Here is a 17,754-nt window from a genome sequence, read left to right as displayed (position 1 = left end):
TGATAAATATTCTATTATTAATTAATATCATATCATATAATTTCAAGTAACACGCAAAGTGATTGGACATTTTTTTCACATAAAAAAACCTGCAAACTATAAGTCAATAAAAATAGCTAATTTTGAAATTTTGCATCACGATATTTAAAATGCAATTATTTTAATCTAGAGTCCAAAATCAATTTATTTAAAAATTAGCGATAAGCGAGCTGAAACGTAGGAGTTTCAATGTGGACTAATTAAATTAATTCGAAGATTATTATTCCTATTTATTTCTGATTAGGAGTGGAATTCCGAACTTGCTAAACTACTATTAAAATATTAAAAATAACCAAAGATCTACTTAATAATCAACAATTAATTAATCAATCGAAAATGACTAATTAACAAATTAAAGCTATGACACGACTATCATCTTCTTCGTCTGATTATGAGTTTAATTTATAAGTTTTCGAGAAAGTCCCTGTTTACATATCTTTTAAGGGGAGAAGAAGCTTTTCTCTCGGACATTAAGGGTGCCCTCGAACTGAGGTACCCCACCCGGAAGTCGGGTTATCCGGATGTCCTCCGCGCAGATGCGAGCGCCCTTCTGGTGGAACAAAGCTTCGGGTGTCTGGACGCCGGTGGACGTCGATCAGTCCGCGAAATGTCGTATACCAGATAAGGTGTTTCGTAGTCGTCAGGTGCGCCGGACTCGCCCCCATCAGCTCGCGAATTACTCGATTTATTCATCTTGTCAATCACTAGTCCAGGAAGAATTCCACAAACCAGAATTCCAGAAGCACTTTTCCCAGGGAAAGGAGAAGTAAATCGATTCAATAACAACACAACTTATCCCAGCCAAATACACCAAGAAAATTCCGCCTACAAGAAAAATCTAGACTACACTCGTTTTCAAAACCTGCGCCAAACCGGAATTTCCAGTGAAAAATTACTTCATATGCACTTTCGTTTGTTTCTTCATTCACTGATAACTTGATTAGCTGGTTTCTGTCATCTGAAAGGTCATCTAGTTATTAATAATAATATTTTGAGAAGTAGTCAACTATTTTTTCCATAAAAGTTCATAGATTTCTGAAAGGTTTCGAAAAGTGAAAAAAGCTCTTTTTTGAGGAAAAGTTGTTCTGCTCTTTTCTTTATGTGGATGGAACGTTGATTCACGAGGTGTTCTCAAGACGTTCTTTAAATATTTACCAATTTAACCTTACCTACATGCAGTGTCACGTATGGACGACATGTTACTGCAGACACAATTTCGTTCGGCTTTCACGGGGAAAGTGACCAATAAAAATTTTAAATTCCAGTCATACTGACTTTGCCGAATGGAGATGTTAAAAGTGATTTAATGGACAATTTATAAATGCATGAGCTATTCACAAAGGAAGAGAAGCAAGAAAAATTACCCAGAGAAAACTGAGAAGATCAGGGGTTGATCCTTTCCAAGTATTGATCAATTTGTCTCCAGAGTTGTGTTTTCCAGTGAAAAGGTACATTCACCTATAAAATAACTAGAACTAAAAAAAAATTTGATAAAAATCCCTTAACTTGGGAAAATACCTGGTCTTTAATTACCCTTTCATCAAATTCTTTGTACCATAAAGAGTCCTACCTCACTTTTCAAGGTCGAGTAATTTCCAGTGAAGGGGGCGCATTGCAGTGCCGTTTGCATATGCATTGCAGATGATGTCTAGAATAGAAAAATATTTAAAAATTTGATATTATTTCAAATTCTTCAAGATCTAAACTTCTAGAATCTGCAGCATCCACTACAGCATCGTCAACAGTATCATCTACAGCATCAAGATCAACATCAATATTTACGACTCAATTTCCAAATATTTTTGATCTTCGCAATGATCACAATTTGGAAAAATTCCGAAGGGAAGATTGATTGAGTTGGGGATGAAATATCTGTGATAATGTGGTGCTTAAAGATGAAGGTGCAACGAGGTGGTAGTTTATTGATGAGTAGTAGGGGACTTGGGAACGCAACGAGGCTTGGCGAATCGATAACAGGTTGCAAAGCAGCGCTGTGGAGATTTTCAGTGTGACCTCGAGGAAAAGAGGTGCATTGGAAAAAAATAGAGGGCATTTTTGAAAGGAGGGTAAGGAGAATCCGAGAAAAGGTAAATCAGAAGAGATGTTGGCTTGCTGGGTCTTGGTGGGTGTCCTTGGAGCAGTGGTGCTTCTGTACATCCTCGTCGAATTGCACTACTTCCTCAGAATGTTAATCACAGTGTTCTTTGCTCGATTTTGCAGAAAACGAGTACACATTCTCGACGAGACTTCTATTTATGGTAAGTCAACTTTTGCAATCCAAGGTTGGATTTTCCATGAGTTGCAATTACTTTCAATTATTCTGATCAAGTGCTATAGGTGTAAGCAAAGGGTTTGAATCATGAAATTCAGTTGAGCAGTTGCCTTTCGGGAAAACTTTTATTTTCAAAGGAAATTCAAGATTTCATTTATTGAGAATTTTAATTATTTTGTGGTATATCAGGGTGGACGCAAGTCAAGGAAAACTGAGAAATCAGAGAAAAGTCAGGCAACTTTATTGGTCAGGGACAAGCAGGGAGTTTCTGTAAGAGGCTTTTTAAATAACTTTCAAGGATATTTATTTTTAAAATCATAATCAGGGAAAAGTTAAGGAGTTATTCCATAACTAAAACTTAAAATTTGAGTATTTGGTAAAAAATCGACTTTTTTTTAAAATAATATTTTCGGGTTGAAAATTTATCATTTTTGTCTCGACAATTCAACCATTTTGGTACAAAATTGACTTTTTTTAAATTATTTTAAAAAAATCTGTTTTAGTACGTATGTCACCTTTTTAATGGAAATGCACCTGTTTTAGTGAAAATTGATCTTCTTTGGTTCAGAATTCAACTATTTCCATGAAAAATTTATCTTTTATCGTTGTAAATTTAATTACACTGAAACTCTTCAGTAACTCTCCCTTCTATAGCCCTTTCGAGAATTGACGCCGCGCCGCAGATAGGTGTAAAAGGAGGTGCGCGGGGTCTGCGGTTGTCTCTCAGGCGAGCACTTAGGCGTAAACAAAAAAAAAGCGGAGCAGGCTTTAATGAGTTATTTTCCACCCACCGTGAGCTCCAAAATCGACACTATAGAAGAGTTTCACTGTATTTGGTAATAAATTAACTTTTTGCTTTAAAAAATCATATTTTCGGGTTGAAAATTCAGCTGCTTTGTTGAAAATTCATTTTTTCGCCGACAAATTAACTATTTTAGTATAACATTAAATTAATCCTTTTTTTAATTTTTTTTTCGTGCTTAAATTTGAAATAAAATGTTTCTTGGTCAAAAATTTAATCAACTGATTTGTTGAAAAATTTATCTTTATGGTTAGAATTTAAACTATCTGGTAGAAAATAAACTTTTTCGTTGAAACATATTTTTGGTTTACTAATTCAACTTATTTGTTGAAAATTCCCTTGTTTGAATTAAAAATTCAACTATTTTGTTAGAAAATGAACTTTTTGTTTAAAATTCGTTTCTTCATCTTAAAATGCAATTGAAATATGTTTTGATAAATTTTTTTTTATAATTCTTATTTATTTATTGAAACCTCATTTGTTTTAGTAGAAATTTCATATTTTTCAAATTAAAACGCAACGGTTTCATTAGAAATTAATCTTCTTTCATTCAGGATTAATATTTTTGGCTTAAAATTGAACTGCTTTGTTCGAAGGTTGAGATACTTTATTGGAAAAATTGTTTTTGATAAAGATTCGTCATCTTAGTTGAAACTTCATCCCTTTGGTTAAAAATTCGTTTTTTTTTAGTTGAAAATTAAATATTTCGACAGAAAAATGAACTATTGTAGTTAAAGATTCAGCATTGTAGTTGAAAATTCGTCTTGCTGGTTGAAAGTTGATCTATTCTAATGACAGTTTGTATTTTTTAATCGCAATTTCATCTACTTGGATAAAAGTTAAACTACGTTCTTAAACAATTTTTTTGGATCGAAAGCTCATTTGTTTCTTTGAAAATTGAACTTTTTTAAAACATCTTTTCTTTTTTTTTTTTTTTTTTGATTGAAATAAATTTTTTTATCTGAGAATATATTTTCTAATTTTAATTGAAATTTGATATATTTGAGTAATAAAAACGTATTTTTCAGTAGAAAAATAATCCTCTGGGTTTAGAATTCCCTTCTTTTTGATTTAGAAATAAAGCTTGTTTGAAAATAAACATTTTGTTGAAGATTTATATTTTTAGGTTGAAAATTTAAGATATTTACAGAGAATTCGCCTTTCAACTTGAACGTTCAATAATTTTAATGGAATCATTCTCCTTTCCTGACTAAAAAATCTTTATTTGTTGAAACATTATCTTTTATGATCGAAAATTCATTATTTTAGTTAAAATTTCATCTCTTTGTTTAAAAATCGGACTATTTTGTTGAAAATTATTATTTTAATTATTTTTTCTGTTATTTGAGAAAATAATGTTTTCATTTTTAGTTAAAAATCGATGATTCTTTTAATTAAAAATTAAACTATTTGCTGAAAATTCATGTATTTTGTGGAAAAGTCGTCTTTTTTGATAGAAAATTATTCTTTCTGGTTAAGAGTTTAACTATTTTCTTTAAATGTAATCTCTTTCAGTCAAAAATGCAACTGTCATCTTTAGCGGTAGAAAAGTATATTGTTTCATTAAAAAATAATTAGTAAATTAAAAATTTGACCCTTAAGTTTTAATGGATTAAGGTATATTTAAGAATTTTTTATTCTGTATTCTGACATTTTAAATGAAAACATGAGAATGACAATTGAAGGACCAAGTTTTCGAAATTCTGTTTTTAAAACATCAAGTAATTAGTAAGTTTAAAAAAAATTAATTTCAAAATTATAAGAGTTCTTAGTAGGAAAATTCATCTATAATTTTATTAAAATTGTATATTGAAAAACCTATAGTAGAAAAAGATTTTGTTTATCCTGTAAAATTCAATGTATGCCCCATGCCTAGTCGCCATTTTTATATCTTCAAATTAATTTTTAATTTACGTTTTTAGATCTTTTGTTTGTATAATGCAAAATACCTTTTACATTATTTTAAAAATGTATTTTACTTTATACATTTTTTGAGAAAACTCATAATGTAAATAAACTTCCTACTTTTGCTACATATAAGAAATTTAATTTTCCATTGTTTTCTCTTGTATATTGTACTCTATTCAATCGCTTTCACTAATATTTTAATTATTAAAAAAGCTTTGAATCCTTAAAATGCAAATGTTTTACTTTACTGAGTGTTGACCATACAAAAATAATAGTCCTGGAAATCTCAGAAACCTAATGAGTCACTGGATTATACAGAATTAATTTACAGTTATCATTGGGTTTAGATACTGAGAAATAATTGAGGAATTTTTTATTTTTTGATGTTCTAATGGATGAATAAATTTATTTCAGGTATTTTACTCAATTTGATGCCGGTGAATAATTTATTACAGTTTAGAAATAACAATAGATTTAAAACAACATTTTACAGAAACATTCTACCATTATAAGGCAACAATTTATTTCACATATCCAATGCTTGTGATTTGCAATTGAATACCAATTTGAATTGAATTACTGTAATCCAGTATTTTTAAGGGCATTAGACAGTCTCTCACGTCACAAATTATTACATGTTATTTATTAGATTCTTCGACTAAACAAAGCAATTTAATCCAAAAATCCCAAAATTGTAACCTATTTATTTTTCAAATGATAAAATCCTTGAATTCGCTTTTGTAATTCTCAAATTATAAATCTATTTATTTTGAAAATTCCATAATATAACTGAAATTTTTGAGTAGTTAATAATAATGCTTCCAGAATTCATTTCGAACATTAGTTCTTCAAATTTGTATTTATATTTTATATAGTTATTACAATTGTTTACCAATAATTTCTAGTTTGTTAACTAATATCTAGTTTAATAACAAGTTCGATTTTTTATTATCCACTCTATATTCTACTATACGCTGCACCTAGGTCAGTCCAATTAACATAATTACCATGCTAAACATAATTGTAGTTTTAATCCAAATAAAAAATGTATGTTCAATAACAAACACTTTAGCATCTAAAAAACAATTTTTATATTAAATAGTGGTTCTGCATACATTCCTTAATTAATATCAGTGATTCAAAAATAAATTTTAAATTCAAAATTTATCAAATTGGATTGATTTATTGATTTCATTGATTAACAAGAATTTTCACTTCTTCATCTAATTTGGTTTTGATTAATTTCAAATTGTGCAGAAAAAAATTACAAGATTAATCTCATGGCAGAGAATATAATGAGAATTCCATGTTAATTAGATACTTGTTTCTAATTGCAAGTTATTCAGAAAATAACTTTTCCATGAAACCCAGGGCATTACAGAATAATTATTGGAAATTTTTCACAAATGCTTTTTGTTCTTTATCATTTAATTACACGTAAATTGATTTAAATATTAAAATACTAATACAATACAAACTTTAACAGTCTTAAGTACGAAAGGAAAGAATGTTAAATATAACTTTTGCAAAATGTACTGATTACATCATTTTTTATAATTTATCAGGGTCGCTACCAGCCAGGGAATTCCAGAAATTCAGATACTTTCTAAGTGTTTAAGAAGTTTCATAAAAAACCAGACACATTTACGGAATTGTGGATAAACTGAAGTAGATTTTATTATTCCGTTTTAAATTCAACATTTTTCTGATAAGTCATTCTTTTTGGTTAAAAATGCAAATGTTTTGTTGAAAATTAAATCTAGTTTGGTAGGCATTTTTTTGTTAAAATCGCAACTATTAGATGCAAAATTAATCCTTTCTGGTTGAAGATTGACCTATTTTGTTAAATATTCGTCCTTTTCAATAAATTGAACTATTTTTGGTTCAAAAGTAAAAAATATTTTCCTGGGAATATAAAGTATTACGTTTTTCGTTGAGAATTCATCTTATTTTTTAATTTAACTATTCCATGTTTGGTGGAATATTTATATTCTTCCGTTGAAAATTTAAATTCAGATTCATTTGCAAATTCCTACTTTTTTTATATTCGTTTTTTATGGCAGAACATTAATCTTTTTCGCGAGTAATTCAACTTTTAGTTGAAAATTCATTGTTTTGGTTTGGAATTTAATATTAGGTTTAAAATCCAGGTGTTTTGCTAATAATTTATCTATTTTGTCATAAAATGAATCTTTTTTGATGAAAATTTAGTATTTCAGTTGAACATTAATTTTTAACTGAAAACTGAACCTCTCCATTTTTGGTGGAAAATTGATCTTTTCAGATAGAAATCTAGTATTTTTAGTTGAAAATTCACCTGTTTAGCAAAAAGATGATTTTATTTGGTAACAATTTTTTACTGAGAATTTAACTATTCTACATTTGGTTAAAAATTAATTGCTTGGTTTGTAAATTTTTTGGATGCAAATCGATTTTTCTGACTGCAAAATTTAAATATTTTCTTGGTAATTAAAAATTCATTTGTTTGTTTCAAAATTTCATCTGTTGGGTTAACAATTTAAACATTTATTTTTTTCGTTATCAGCTTCAGTTAAAAATGAATTCATTTTTTTCAAACTCGTATTCTTGATTTTAAAAATGCAACTTCAAAGAAATTAATATTAGCCTTTTTAAATCAGACTTTTTTCCTATTTATTGATTAAACGTTTTTGGATAGAAATGTAAGATTTTTATTGTGAACTTCTGCTTTGGGCCTTGGGATTTGCTTTTTTGGTTTAATTTATTCACCTGTTTGTGATCTAAAATTGAAATATTTTTTTGTTTAATATATATAATAATTGTTAAATTTTTGGTTGAAAATTCAGCTATTTGGTTGTAGGCTGCATTTATTTTTTTTAAAGAAAAATGTTTGTAGTTAAAAATTTAAGTCTTCCATTTTTGATTAAACATTTATTATTTTAGTAGGATATTAAACTTTTTTTTAATTAGTTTTGTATTAAAAAAATTAATTTCATAAACTGAAAATTAAACTATTTGGTTCATCATCAATCTATTTTAGTTGAAAATTCAACTAATTTATTAAAACTTCGTCTTTTTGGGTGCACGGAAAAAATTGTAGTTCGAACAGAAAAATTCTAAGAAATCAATTAAAGTAAAATTAATCTTCTATCCAATTTTTGGTTTAAAATTATTCCTTTTCATTTGAAAATTCAACTGCTCATATACAAATTTAGGTATTTACTTTAAAATTCTTGGTTTTCGGTTAAAAAATTAATATCTTGTTTGAAATTTTATATTTTTTTGTTGGTAATTTCGCTTTTTGGTATCAAACTTAGGCTGTGTTGGTTGAAGATTCACGTAATTTATAAAAAATTTGTATTTTACAGTTTAATTTAACTGTATTTTATTAAAATTAGAATATTTTTTGTTGAAAATATCAACAATACTACATTTTTCGCTGAGGATTCATTTTACAGAAGAAATAAGTTCAAATTTTTTCCTGAAAAAGTCAGGAAAAGTCAGAGAATTTCGAAATAGGGATTTTTTAGCAACCCTGTTTATACCTTAATATTATAAATTGAATAATATTTTGAAACTTTATTTGTTAAGTATTATTTATCAACTTTTACTGAAATATTCATGTATTCCCATAAGACATACTATTATTACCAGAAAAATATTGATTAAACTAGTTTTACTTGGAAACTATAAAGATAAGGAGTAAAAAGGTATACGCCTGTTATTGCGATATATACACAGAAGCAGGTATATAAACATTTAATATTATGTCACTGAACTGAAATTACAAACAATCTATATAACTTTGTCTAGCCACCTCTACACAATTATACATCCTTTTCTATATTATACAGAAAATCCATATCAGAGTTGGGTAATAACTTGTTAAAAGTAATGAAGTTACTAAAAAGTTATGTTATTTGTAACGTTCAGGGTAATGTTGTTACTATTAAAAAAAAATAACTTGCAACGTAACTTAGTTACGATTTTTGCAGTAACTTATAAGTTTAACTTTAGTTCCTTTCAAGTTACTTTTATTGGTATTTTGTTTCCTGTTACGAGAGGATTAGGGTCAGAAAAAGTTATCTTTAAGTTGAAATAATATCACCTATTATTGTGCAGAATTCCTGAAAATGAAATCAAGATTTCAACGACCAAATTCGGACAACCACCATGAAACGGCCCTATCGCAATTTTAAAAAAGATAAACAAATTTCTAAAAAAGGAAAGAAAAAAATTTTTTTTTTGCACAAAAATAAAAAGAGGAAAGAATAATGAGAAGGCAACCAACATAATCCCCTTTTTTCTTTTTTTCATTTCTTTCGACTACTTTATTTTTATTATTGCAATAAAAAACATTTGTAAAACATAATCACCTACGTTTCGGCACTCATATAGCACCCTCATCAAGACAACATTTTTTTTTTAAATTCGAGCAGCCAGGAAAAGCAACGAAATCATGGTGCTCTCTCTCTCTCAGGCGTCAGAGAGAGAGAGTGAGAGAGAGAGAGTATCGTGGTTTGTTGTTGTTCGCGGCTATTCAAAAATTTTATTTTTAATTTTTTTTACCTTGATAAAGGTGCTGTGTAAGAGCCGAAACGTTTGTGATTATTTTTTATATACGTCTTTTTATTGTGATTTGATAGTCATAAAAATAAAAAAGAAGAAAAAAATAAAAAGAGAAGGAAGAGGATTTCGTTGGTTGCCTTCTTATTTTTCTTTCCGCATTTTTATTTTTGTCCGAAAAAGGTTTTTCTTTCTTTTTTAGGAAAAATTTTTATCTTTTTTCAAAAAGCAATAGGAAGATTTTATGGTGGTTGTTCAAATTTGGCCGTTGGATTCTTCTATTTATTTTCAGGAATTCTGTACGTTAAATAGGATTTTAAATTTTATTTTAATCTTATTTAAATTTCTTAAATTTTCACGTATTATAGTTTTCGTTGAGAATTCATCTAGTTTGGTACGAAGTTAAACTATTTGGTTTAAATGCAATTGTTTTGTAGAAAATTATTTGCTTTGACTTGAAATTTCAATAATTTGATCGACATTCTCTTTCATTCTTGATTCGGAATTTGACTTTTTCGTTTCAAAACTCAATTCTTTGTTAGAAATTTTTATAATTTTTTGTTTTAAAGTTTTTTTTTGTCTGAAAATTTAACTATTTTGTTGAAAAATTGTTTTTTGGGTTGAATTTAACTGTGTTTTATTACAATAAAAATTATTTTTGCTTAAAAAAATCTCAACTAATATATTTTTGTTGAGAATTATTCATCTAATTGAACTGTATTTAATTTTAAATCAAAATCTTTTTTGGTTGAAATAATATAAACTATTATATTTTTGTTAGAGAATTAATCTATTTTTGATAATAATTCATGTATTTTGTAAAAAATGAAACTATTTTATTTGGTTTAAAAGTAACTTTTTCTTGAAAATCCAAATTTTTCGTTTTAAAATACAATTGTTTTGTGGGACAAATTTCTACCAAAGAGTTGCTTTTTCAAATCGAAAATTCAGTGGAAATTTTTTTTCTGTCTTATTTAAAAATTTGCCATTTTCATTTTAAAATTAAATTGCTTGATTGAAAAAGACTAATTTATCTTGGTTTGAAAACGCAACTATTTTGTTGAAAACTCTTTTTTTTGTTGTTTGAATTCAACTGTGCTTCATTTAAATAAAGATCCTTTTAGTTTGAAATGATAAGAACTATGATATTTTGCGTTAAGAATTCTAGTATTTTGTTAATTCTAGTATTTCTAGTATTTTGTAAAAAATTTATGTATTCTATAGAAAATTCAACTATTTTATCAGAATTAAAATGTAACTTCTTTGTTGAAAATTTATATTTTTGGTCAGAAAATACTTTTTTTTACAAAATTCGCTTTTTTCTGGTTTAAAATTTGGCCTTTCCATAGTAAAATGTATCTCTTTTTGTTAAAAAGGAAATTCTTTGTTGTTGAAAATCTAACTACTGTTAGAAGAATAAGAAACATTTTTGAAGAAAATCCAACTTTTTTTAAAGTGTTGGTTTTGGTTGTTAAAATCGTCTCTTTGGTTGGAAATTAACCTTATTTTTCGGAAATTTAACTCTTTTGTTCAAAAATGATCTCTTGAACTATTTGGTTGAAATGTATCGTCTTTTTTTGTTTTGTTGACAATTGATATTCTCGGTATAAATATTTACCCATATCGTTAAATATTCATGTATTCTGTTAAAAATATAACTATTCTGGTAGAAAGTCCAAATTTGGTGGGCATCTAATATTTTCGATATATTTATTCAACCAACTGGTTAAAAATTCATCTATTTCGTTCAAAGAAAAATTATTCTGGTAGAAAGCCCAAATTTGCTTAAAAATTAATAGTTTTATGATCAATATTCAACCGCCTGTTTGAAAATCAGTGAATTTTGTTTAAGGTTTAACTATTTTGGTAGAAAGTCCAAATTTGGTTGAAAATCAACTTTCTTGTTGTTGGAAATTTAGCTTTTTTGTTGAAAATTCGTCTTCTTGATTTAAAAATGGCAAAAAGTTCCCCTATTTGGCCGAAAAATAACTTTTTTGTTTAAAGAAATAATATTTTCGAAATAAAAGTTTAGCCATTTGCTTGAAAACTCATGTATTGTTTATGAAATTTAACTGTTTTGGTAAGAAGTATTCTATTTGGTAGAATGTCATATTTTATTGTAAAAGATTCAATTGTTTATTTTAAAAATGTGCCTGACAAAGCCCACTTTAACTAATGCGTATTTCTTTTTAAATGAATTTTTTATGAATTATCATCTTATTTATTTTGATTCTCAAATTATAAAGTAATAAAAGTAACTGTTTAGATAACTTGAAGTCACATTATCTAGTAACTCTAACTAGTTTCTTTTTTCGATAAGTAAGGTAACTGTATCTAGTTACCAAAAAAAAGTAATTGTCCGAACATTGATTTATATTGAGTGGAATCCTTTATTTGTTATTTTCAAAAAATACTTTTTCAAACATGAAAAAATTCAAGACTATGCAAAGGAGAATAAAAAAATTTTAAAGTGTTTTTGCTAATACACTTTCCTTATTATTGAACTTACAATCGACTTCTTATGTTAATGTATAAATTTACCTATGAATGCATCAGGATTTAACCACAAATATAGATGTTTAATGCACATGCAAAGGAATGATGAATAGTTACAAAAATATGCTGATAAGCTCAAAAAAAATCAGACCTACGAAGAACCTTGCATAAATCAATAATTGCTCTATCTAGAGATGAATTGTGATGCAAAAAACATGACAATAATGATCAGTGAATCTATTATTCGCGATTATTGACGATTCACCTTGTTAGCTCTTTTTATGCAGTTTGTAATAACAAACATTTCCACTGATGACTGCCCCGTAAAAAACTGGTTTCAACAACAATAACTAATTTATTTTGAATAAAGCATCTAGATTACATCATCTGAGAGTTTAATCAAAAGTTCATTAGTGAAGTTGAAACTCGAGAATTTGCATTTTTAAGTCTTCCGAACACAAACTTGAATAGCTTCTTTGAAGTCAGTTGCTCTCCTTCATAGAAACAAATCAATATATTTTTTTTTTCTTGTAAATACTGGAATAAAAATTGTAAACATTATCTAAGTTAACAATTTTTTGATTGACCTATTGCTTCTGTTTGCTTTAATAAAAAATAAATAATTTAGAGTAAGAAAATGCTTCCCTTGAAGTAAGACTGTTTTCTACATTTATTTCAAAGCGGTTTCGATTTTTTTTAATTTCCTTGCCAATGCTTAAATCCCGAAACCATAAAGTATCGTTTCCTCGTGTCTTAGAAACCTTGAACTTACAGATCTTGAATGAGCTGACCACTCACATTACAGAGTTACGACTAATATTGATTCAAATATATAAGGTGGTTCACGCAATTTAAATCCTGCAGCTTTTCTTGCAAGAGAAAAAACTTTTTAAAAAAAACTTTTTAAAAACTTTTTAAAGTTTCTTCACAGTTTTCTTAAAATGAAGTTATAAAAGGAATTTTACATGCAATAATCTTGGTTTCATCATTCGCATAAAACGAGATTAATTTTTATCTACAAAACAGTTATATTTTCGTACCGAAAATATTATTTTTTAACTAAACAGTTAATTTTTTAAATGAGAAACTTAAATTTACATAAAAGTAGTTTATTTCTCAACCAAATAGGTAAATGTTCAACCACAAAGATTATTTTTCGACAAAAAATAAGAGTTTTTGTACAAAATATATACATTTTCAACTAAAAAATATTAATCTTCAATAAAAAATATTAAGTGTCAACACAAGAGATGCATTTCCAACTAAAATAACGAATCTTAAAAAAATGAATTTTTAACAAGAGTTGCTGATTTTGTAATCAAATTGATGAATTTTTAACCAAATAGCTTAATTTTGAACCAAAAAGATTAATTTCGCAGCCAGAAGATTAGTTTCCTACCAGAAACACAAATTTATAATAAAATACATTAATTTCCATAAAAAATATTGAGTTTACATGCTGAAGGATGAATAATCTTCGACAACGTTACATTTTCGAACCAAAAATATTATTTTTTAACAGAACAGTTAATTTTCGGCCTAAAAGTTAATTTTTCATAACAATAGTTTAATTTTAAAGAAAAATGTTCATTTCCAATCCAATATTTGAATTTTTTACCAAATTTTTAAAGGCAGTGTATAGATGTCCGGTACCGGGCGCTAGGTTCGTATTCGGTAGATTGCTCTGATTGGTTGCACGGCAGTGGGCGGAGTCTGCCGGACAGCAGCATCGAGTACGGCATTCGACTTAGTACCCTGTAACAAGCGTTGAATTCAGAAAAATTAAGTATTTGTATTCATATGAATACGCGATTTTTCCTCCGTCTAAAAATACCCCAACGGGAAAAGAAAAAGTGCAAATCCTATTCCTTTCGACTTAGTAAAATTTAACGAAAGCCTTTATTTAACCTATTTTTCATTATTAAATCTTTTTATAACTTATAAATTCGAAACATATTCGAATTTATATTTATTTATATTTTAATAATTCATTTAAACGTCTTAAAAATGCACCAAAGAAATCTATTAAAATGTGTGAATTTAAATAATTTTAACTCTGGAGAGGCAGAGTTGAATTGGTTGGAATTAAAATTTCAGAACTTACATTCCGCATGAAGGACTTAAAGCTACTTTTTACACATATTTTATGAACCAATTAGAAGGAATTAAATAAAATGAAAATATGGCCACTTCTGAGGATTAAAAAATATCTCTGTGAGGTGTGTTACCGGTACAATTAGAAAGAATTAAATATATTGAAAATACGTTCTCTTTGGGAGAATAGAAAACTGTGTGGCGGTCGCTATGGAAATAGAAGTGAATAAATTTAGGAGGTATCTTATTCTTATGGTGGCATTTTAGACATTTCCTATTCTCTTGTGACGAGCATGTTAAAATTATGGTGATAAACTTGTTGAATAGTAGGATTCCATTTATTTAATAAACTTTATTCGAAACAGCGATGGTCTGGATCTCTGAGCGCAGGAAGGGAAGCATGTTTGGGGGCACTTTTTTAACGTAGAAACAAAAATTACAAAAGAAAAGAAAGGTGGACAACATGACACTCCAACAGGGGGCGAGAGTAGGCGCCCACCCTGAGGGTCCACGCCAGTCCGCCGCTGATTCGAAGTTCATTTTTGAAAACTACTTTAATATTCCTTCTCCCTGAATAAAATGAAAATTACATTCCAAAATAAAAGAGCTTGGTTCGTTTTTGTCAATTTTATTCGTTGTCGACAACAATTATAATTTTTAATTTATTGTTTATAATTAACGTGGCTTACTGTATTGCTAAAAATATTCTCTAGAATGAATACAATTCGTGATACTAATCAATAATTTATACACTTTTAAAGTAACAACTGGCAATAACCCCCACAAATAGAACTATATGAAAATATTATTAGTAATCATACAATGATAAAGTAAATTTATAAGGAAAGATAAAATAGAAAACACCAAATAACCCATTTTCAATAAACAATAACATATTCAAGTGTGCGAAAAAAGCTAAATTTTTATTCTCTTTTCAAATTAAACTTTGAGGTTATGCCTTGTCTTAGCGATAAGAGAAAGATCAAGTAAATGTAAAAGGAAAGATAGAACAGGAAACACTAAATAACCCATTTCCAAAAAACAATTACAAATTCAAGTGTGTGATCAAAGTTAAGCTCATATTCTGCTTCCAAATGATATACTTCACTTTGGGGTTATGCCTCATGCAAGTCTCAAGGAAATAAAAAACTGTAAGTGAAATGCCGTATTCGATGCTGCTCGGTAGACCCCGCCCTCTGCCGTGCAACCAATCTGAGCAATCTACTGGATACGAACCTAGTGCCCGGTACCAGACATCTATACACTGCGATTTTTATATCCTCAACCAAACCAGATTAATTTAGAAACAAAAAGTGGTATCAATCAGTATATCGAGATAAAATAAATTGTCGCTCACTGAGAGGCAGATCGAGGAAAGAAATGTTGGAATTTCTGAATGAGACCCTAATTCGAAAATATATAAAAGACACAAAAACATAAAAGTGTGAAACCATAAATGCATAGTAAAGAGTTTCAAGGGCGTAAATTACGCCTGAAACGAAAGAATTTGTATAATAATAGCCCCGAGCCGAGTGGAGAGCTTCACATAAGGGACCGTACACATACTATGTGACTTGTTTTTCTTTTTTTCAAATAAAAACAAGAGTAAAATTGCTTTCAAGCCAAAAGGGATACAACGATATAAGCAAACGAAAAACGGATCACTTAGTATGTGTACGATCCCTAATGACTTTGCGAAACTCTTCACCTGGGGTGCTTACTAGACAGATTGATCAGCAACCTAGGCCGTGATATCGCCCCGTTGTCGTTACCTCTGGACATTTTTCTATGTTATCGGCTCGGATCCCACCTTAAGGCCCTATATCAGAATGTGTAAACTGTTTTGAATTTTGAGGCCACACGGTTCAATATTTTTTTCTAATTTTTTGCACACTTCATCTGCATAGTAATATCTCGGAAAAAACAGAGTCCGTTTTTTAAAACAAATTTTATATTTAATTTATTAATTAAAAAGAAGAGTAGCATAGCAGTGACACTTCGCGATAGCTGTCTGCATTTTCTCCGCGTGCTCGTGGAACCTTGGCAAGCAAGAGGAGCCAGATACCCCGCCGCGATTCGAATTTTCTGCAGCATGGTTTAAATTAATTTTTAATTAATCGAATTAATTAATTTATGTAATCAGAAGAAAGTGAAAAAAAAGATTCAAAAAAGTTGGTCAATATTTCTGAAAAGATGGAAGTACTATTTTTTAAATGCTGTTGGAGAAACAAAAACTTTATCTAAAATCAAATTTTCAATTAAGGTCATAAACAATTTTTATTTAACAAATTAATTCATCACACTTCCACTGGCAATATTAAATTTATTGAAGCCATGAAGTAACCTCTTTCAATGAGATTATTCAGCTCTCCAATTAGAATTGCCGTATTTGGTGACTCATTTTTTCCTTTTCCAAAAAATAGGATTTTTAATCGCCGTTGAAATGTGAGGAAACTTACACGCTACTGCAAATGTTACCGATTTCGAACGAGCGTTTTTTACTTTCTTATAATTATATAAATAAATTACTTCTGCTAATTAAAAATAAATTAATTTATGCTTTCATGATGTCAGGTTCTGTAACTGGCCTTAATCTCATAACAATGGTTGGGTCATTCGCTTCGAAAATTCTACTCGCAGCGGGGTATCTGCCTCCTCTTGTTTGCCAAGAATCCACAAACACGTATTTTTTGAAAAGCCGGCTCTGCTTGCTTTAAGGCATTACTATCTAGATAACGTACGCAAAAAATTAAGACAAAAATATTCAACGGTGCGGTCTCAAAATTCAGCACCGTTTACCTATTCTGATGAAGGGCTTTAAGCCAGAGAGAAAAATGAGCTTCCTCATTTTTTATATTAACATGGCGCAAATTATTGTAATATTTCTGATTAATTTGTGTAAAATAGTAAGTAATTGTCAACTATTGTGCAACTAATTATTTATGTTTTTTAAGGTGTCTGTACCGCAACTGACGTGGATACTCTCCTATACCACATGAATAATGCCAGATATTTAAGAGAACTGGACTTTGCACGCGCAGATTTTTACGAAAGGACTAATTTGTATCGTGAAATCTGTTCCCAAGGGTCAGGACTTGTACAAGGTGCTGCCACTATTCGATACAGAAGGTTCCTCAAAGTCTTCTGCTTTTATAAAATAACGTCCAAGGTGCTTATAAACAAATTTTATATAATAATCTACCATTCATTCGTTTATTAATTTTTAAACTTTCCAATTTTAAACGGTGAAAATGAGATGAGATTTTTTTGGACAGAAATCACAATTTTTAATGAAAAAATCTAACCAATCACCTTGTCACGGTGATCCTGAAGCAAGTTTAGGTTGAACAAAAATGTTATCCAAAACGGAGAACGCCACTGTTTTCTACAGTTTTCAAGCTTTCTAAAACGGTTTTGCACGAAATCGGAGCTGCTCGTTTGTCGAAATGGCGCCGAAAAATAGTTTTTACATTTTTTAGTTTAAAAAATTTTTTTTATGTTGAATTATGCACAAATAAACGGCCGACTCCCAATCTCGGCTATGGCTGGCTTTTTCCTTCTATAAATGCACGCGCCTTAAGAACCACTGCACTCGACA

At 28.8% G+C, this 17,754-nt stretch overlaps 1 protein-coding gene across 1 annotated transcript in view; it reads left to right on the top strand.

The window, feature by feature from the left end:
* Positions 1–636: 636 nt before the first annotated feature.
* The window catches only part of LOC117169340 (protein THEM6), a 28,598-nt gene continuing 11,480 nt past the window's right edge, over positions 637–17,754 (top strand). Inside the window, exons 1-2 of the mRNA XM_033355678.1 lie at positions 637–2,297; positions 17,111–17,325. Of these exons, the coding sequence (XP_033211569.1) occupies positions 2,141–2,297; positions 17,111–17,325 (372 nt within the window). The 5' untranslated portion in view covers positions 637–2,140. The remainder of the gene's footprint in view (positions 2,298–17,110; positions 17,326–17,754) is intronic.

This window comes from Belonocnema kinseyi, chromosome 3, assembly GCF_010883055.1.
Source record: "Belonocnema kinseyi isolate 2016_QV_RU_SX_M_011 chromosome 3, B_treatae_v1, whole genome shotgun sequence".
NCBI classification, from domain to species: domain Eukaryota; kingdom Metazoa; phylum Arthropoda; class Insecta; order Hymenoptera; family Cynipidae; genus Belonocnema; species Belonocnema kinseyi.
Note: the sequence above shows the minus strand (reverse complement) of the source record. Positions and strands in the feature narration are given on the sequence as shown.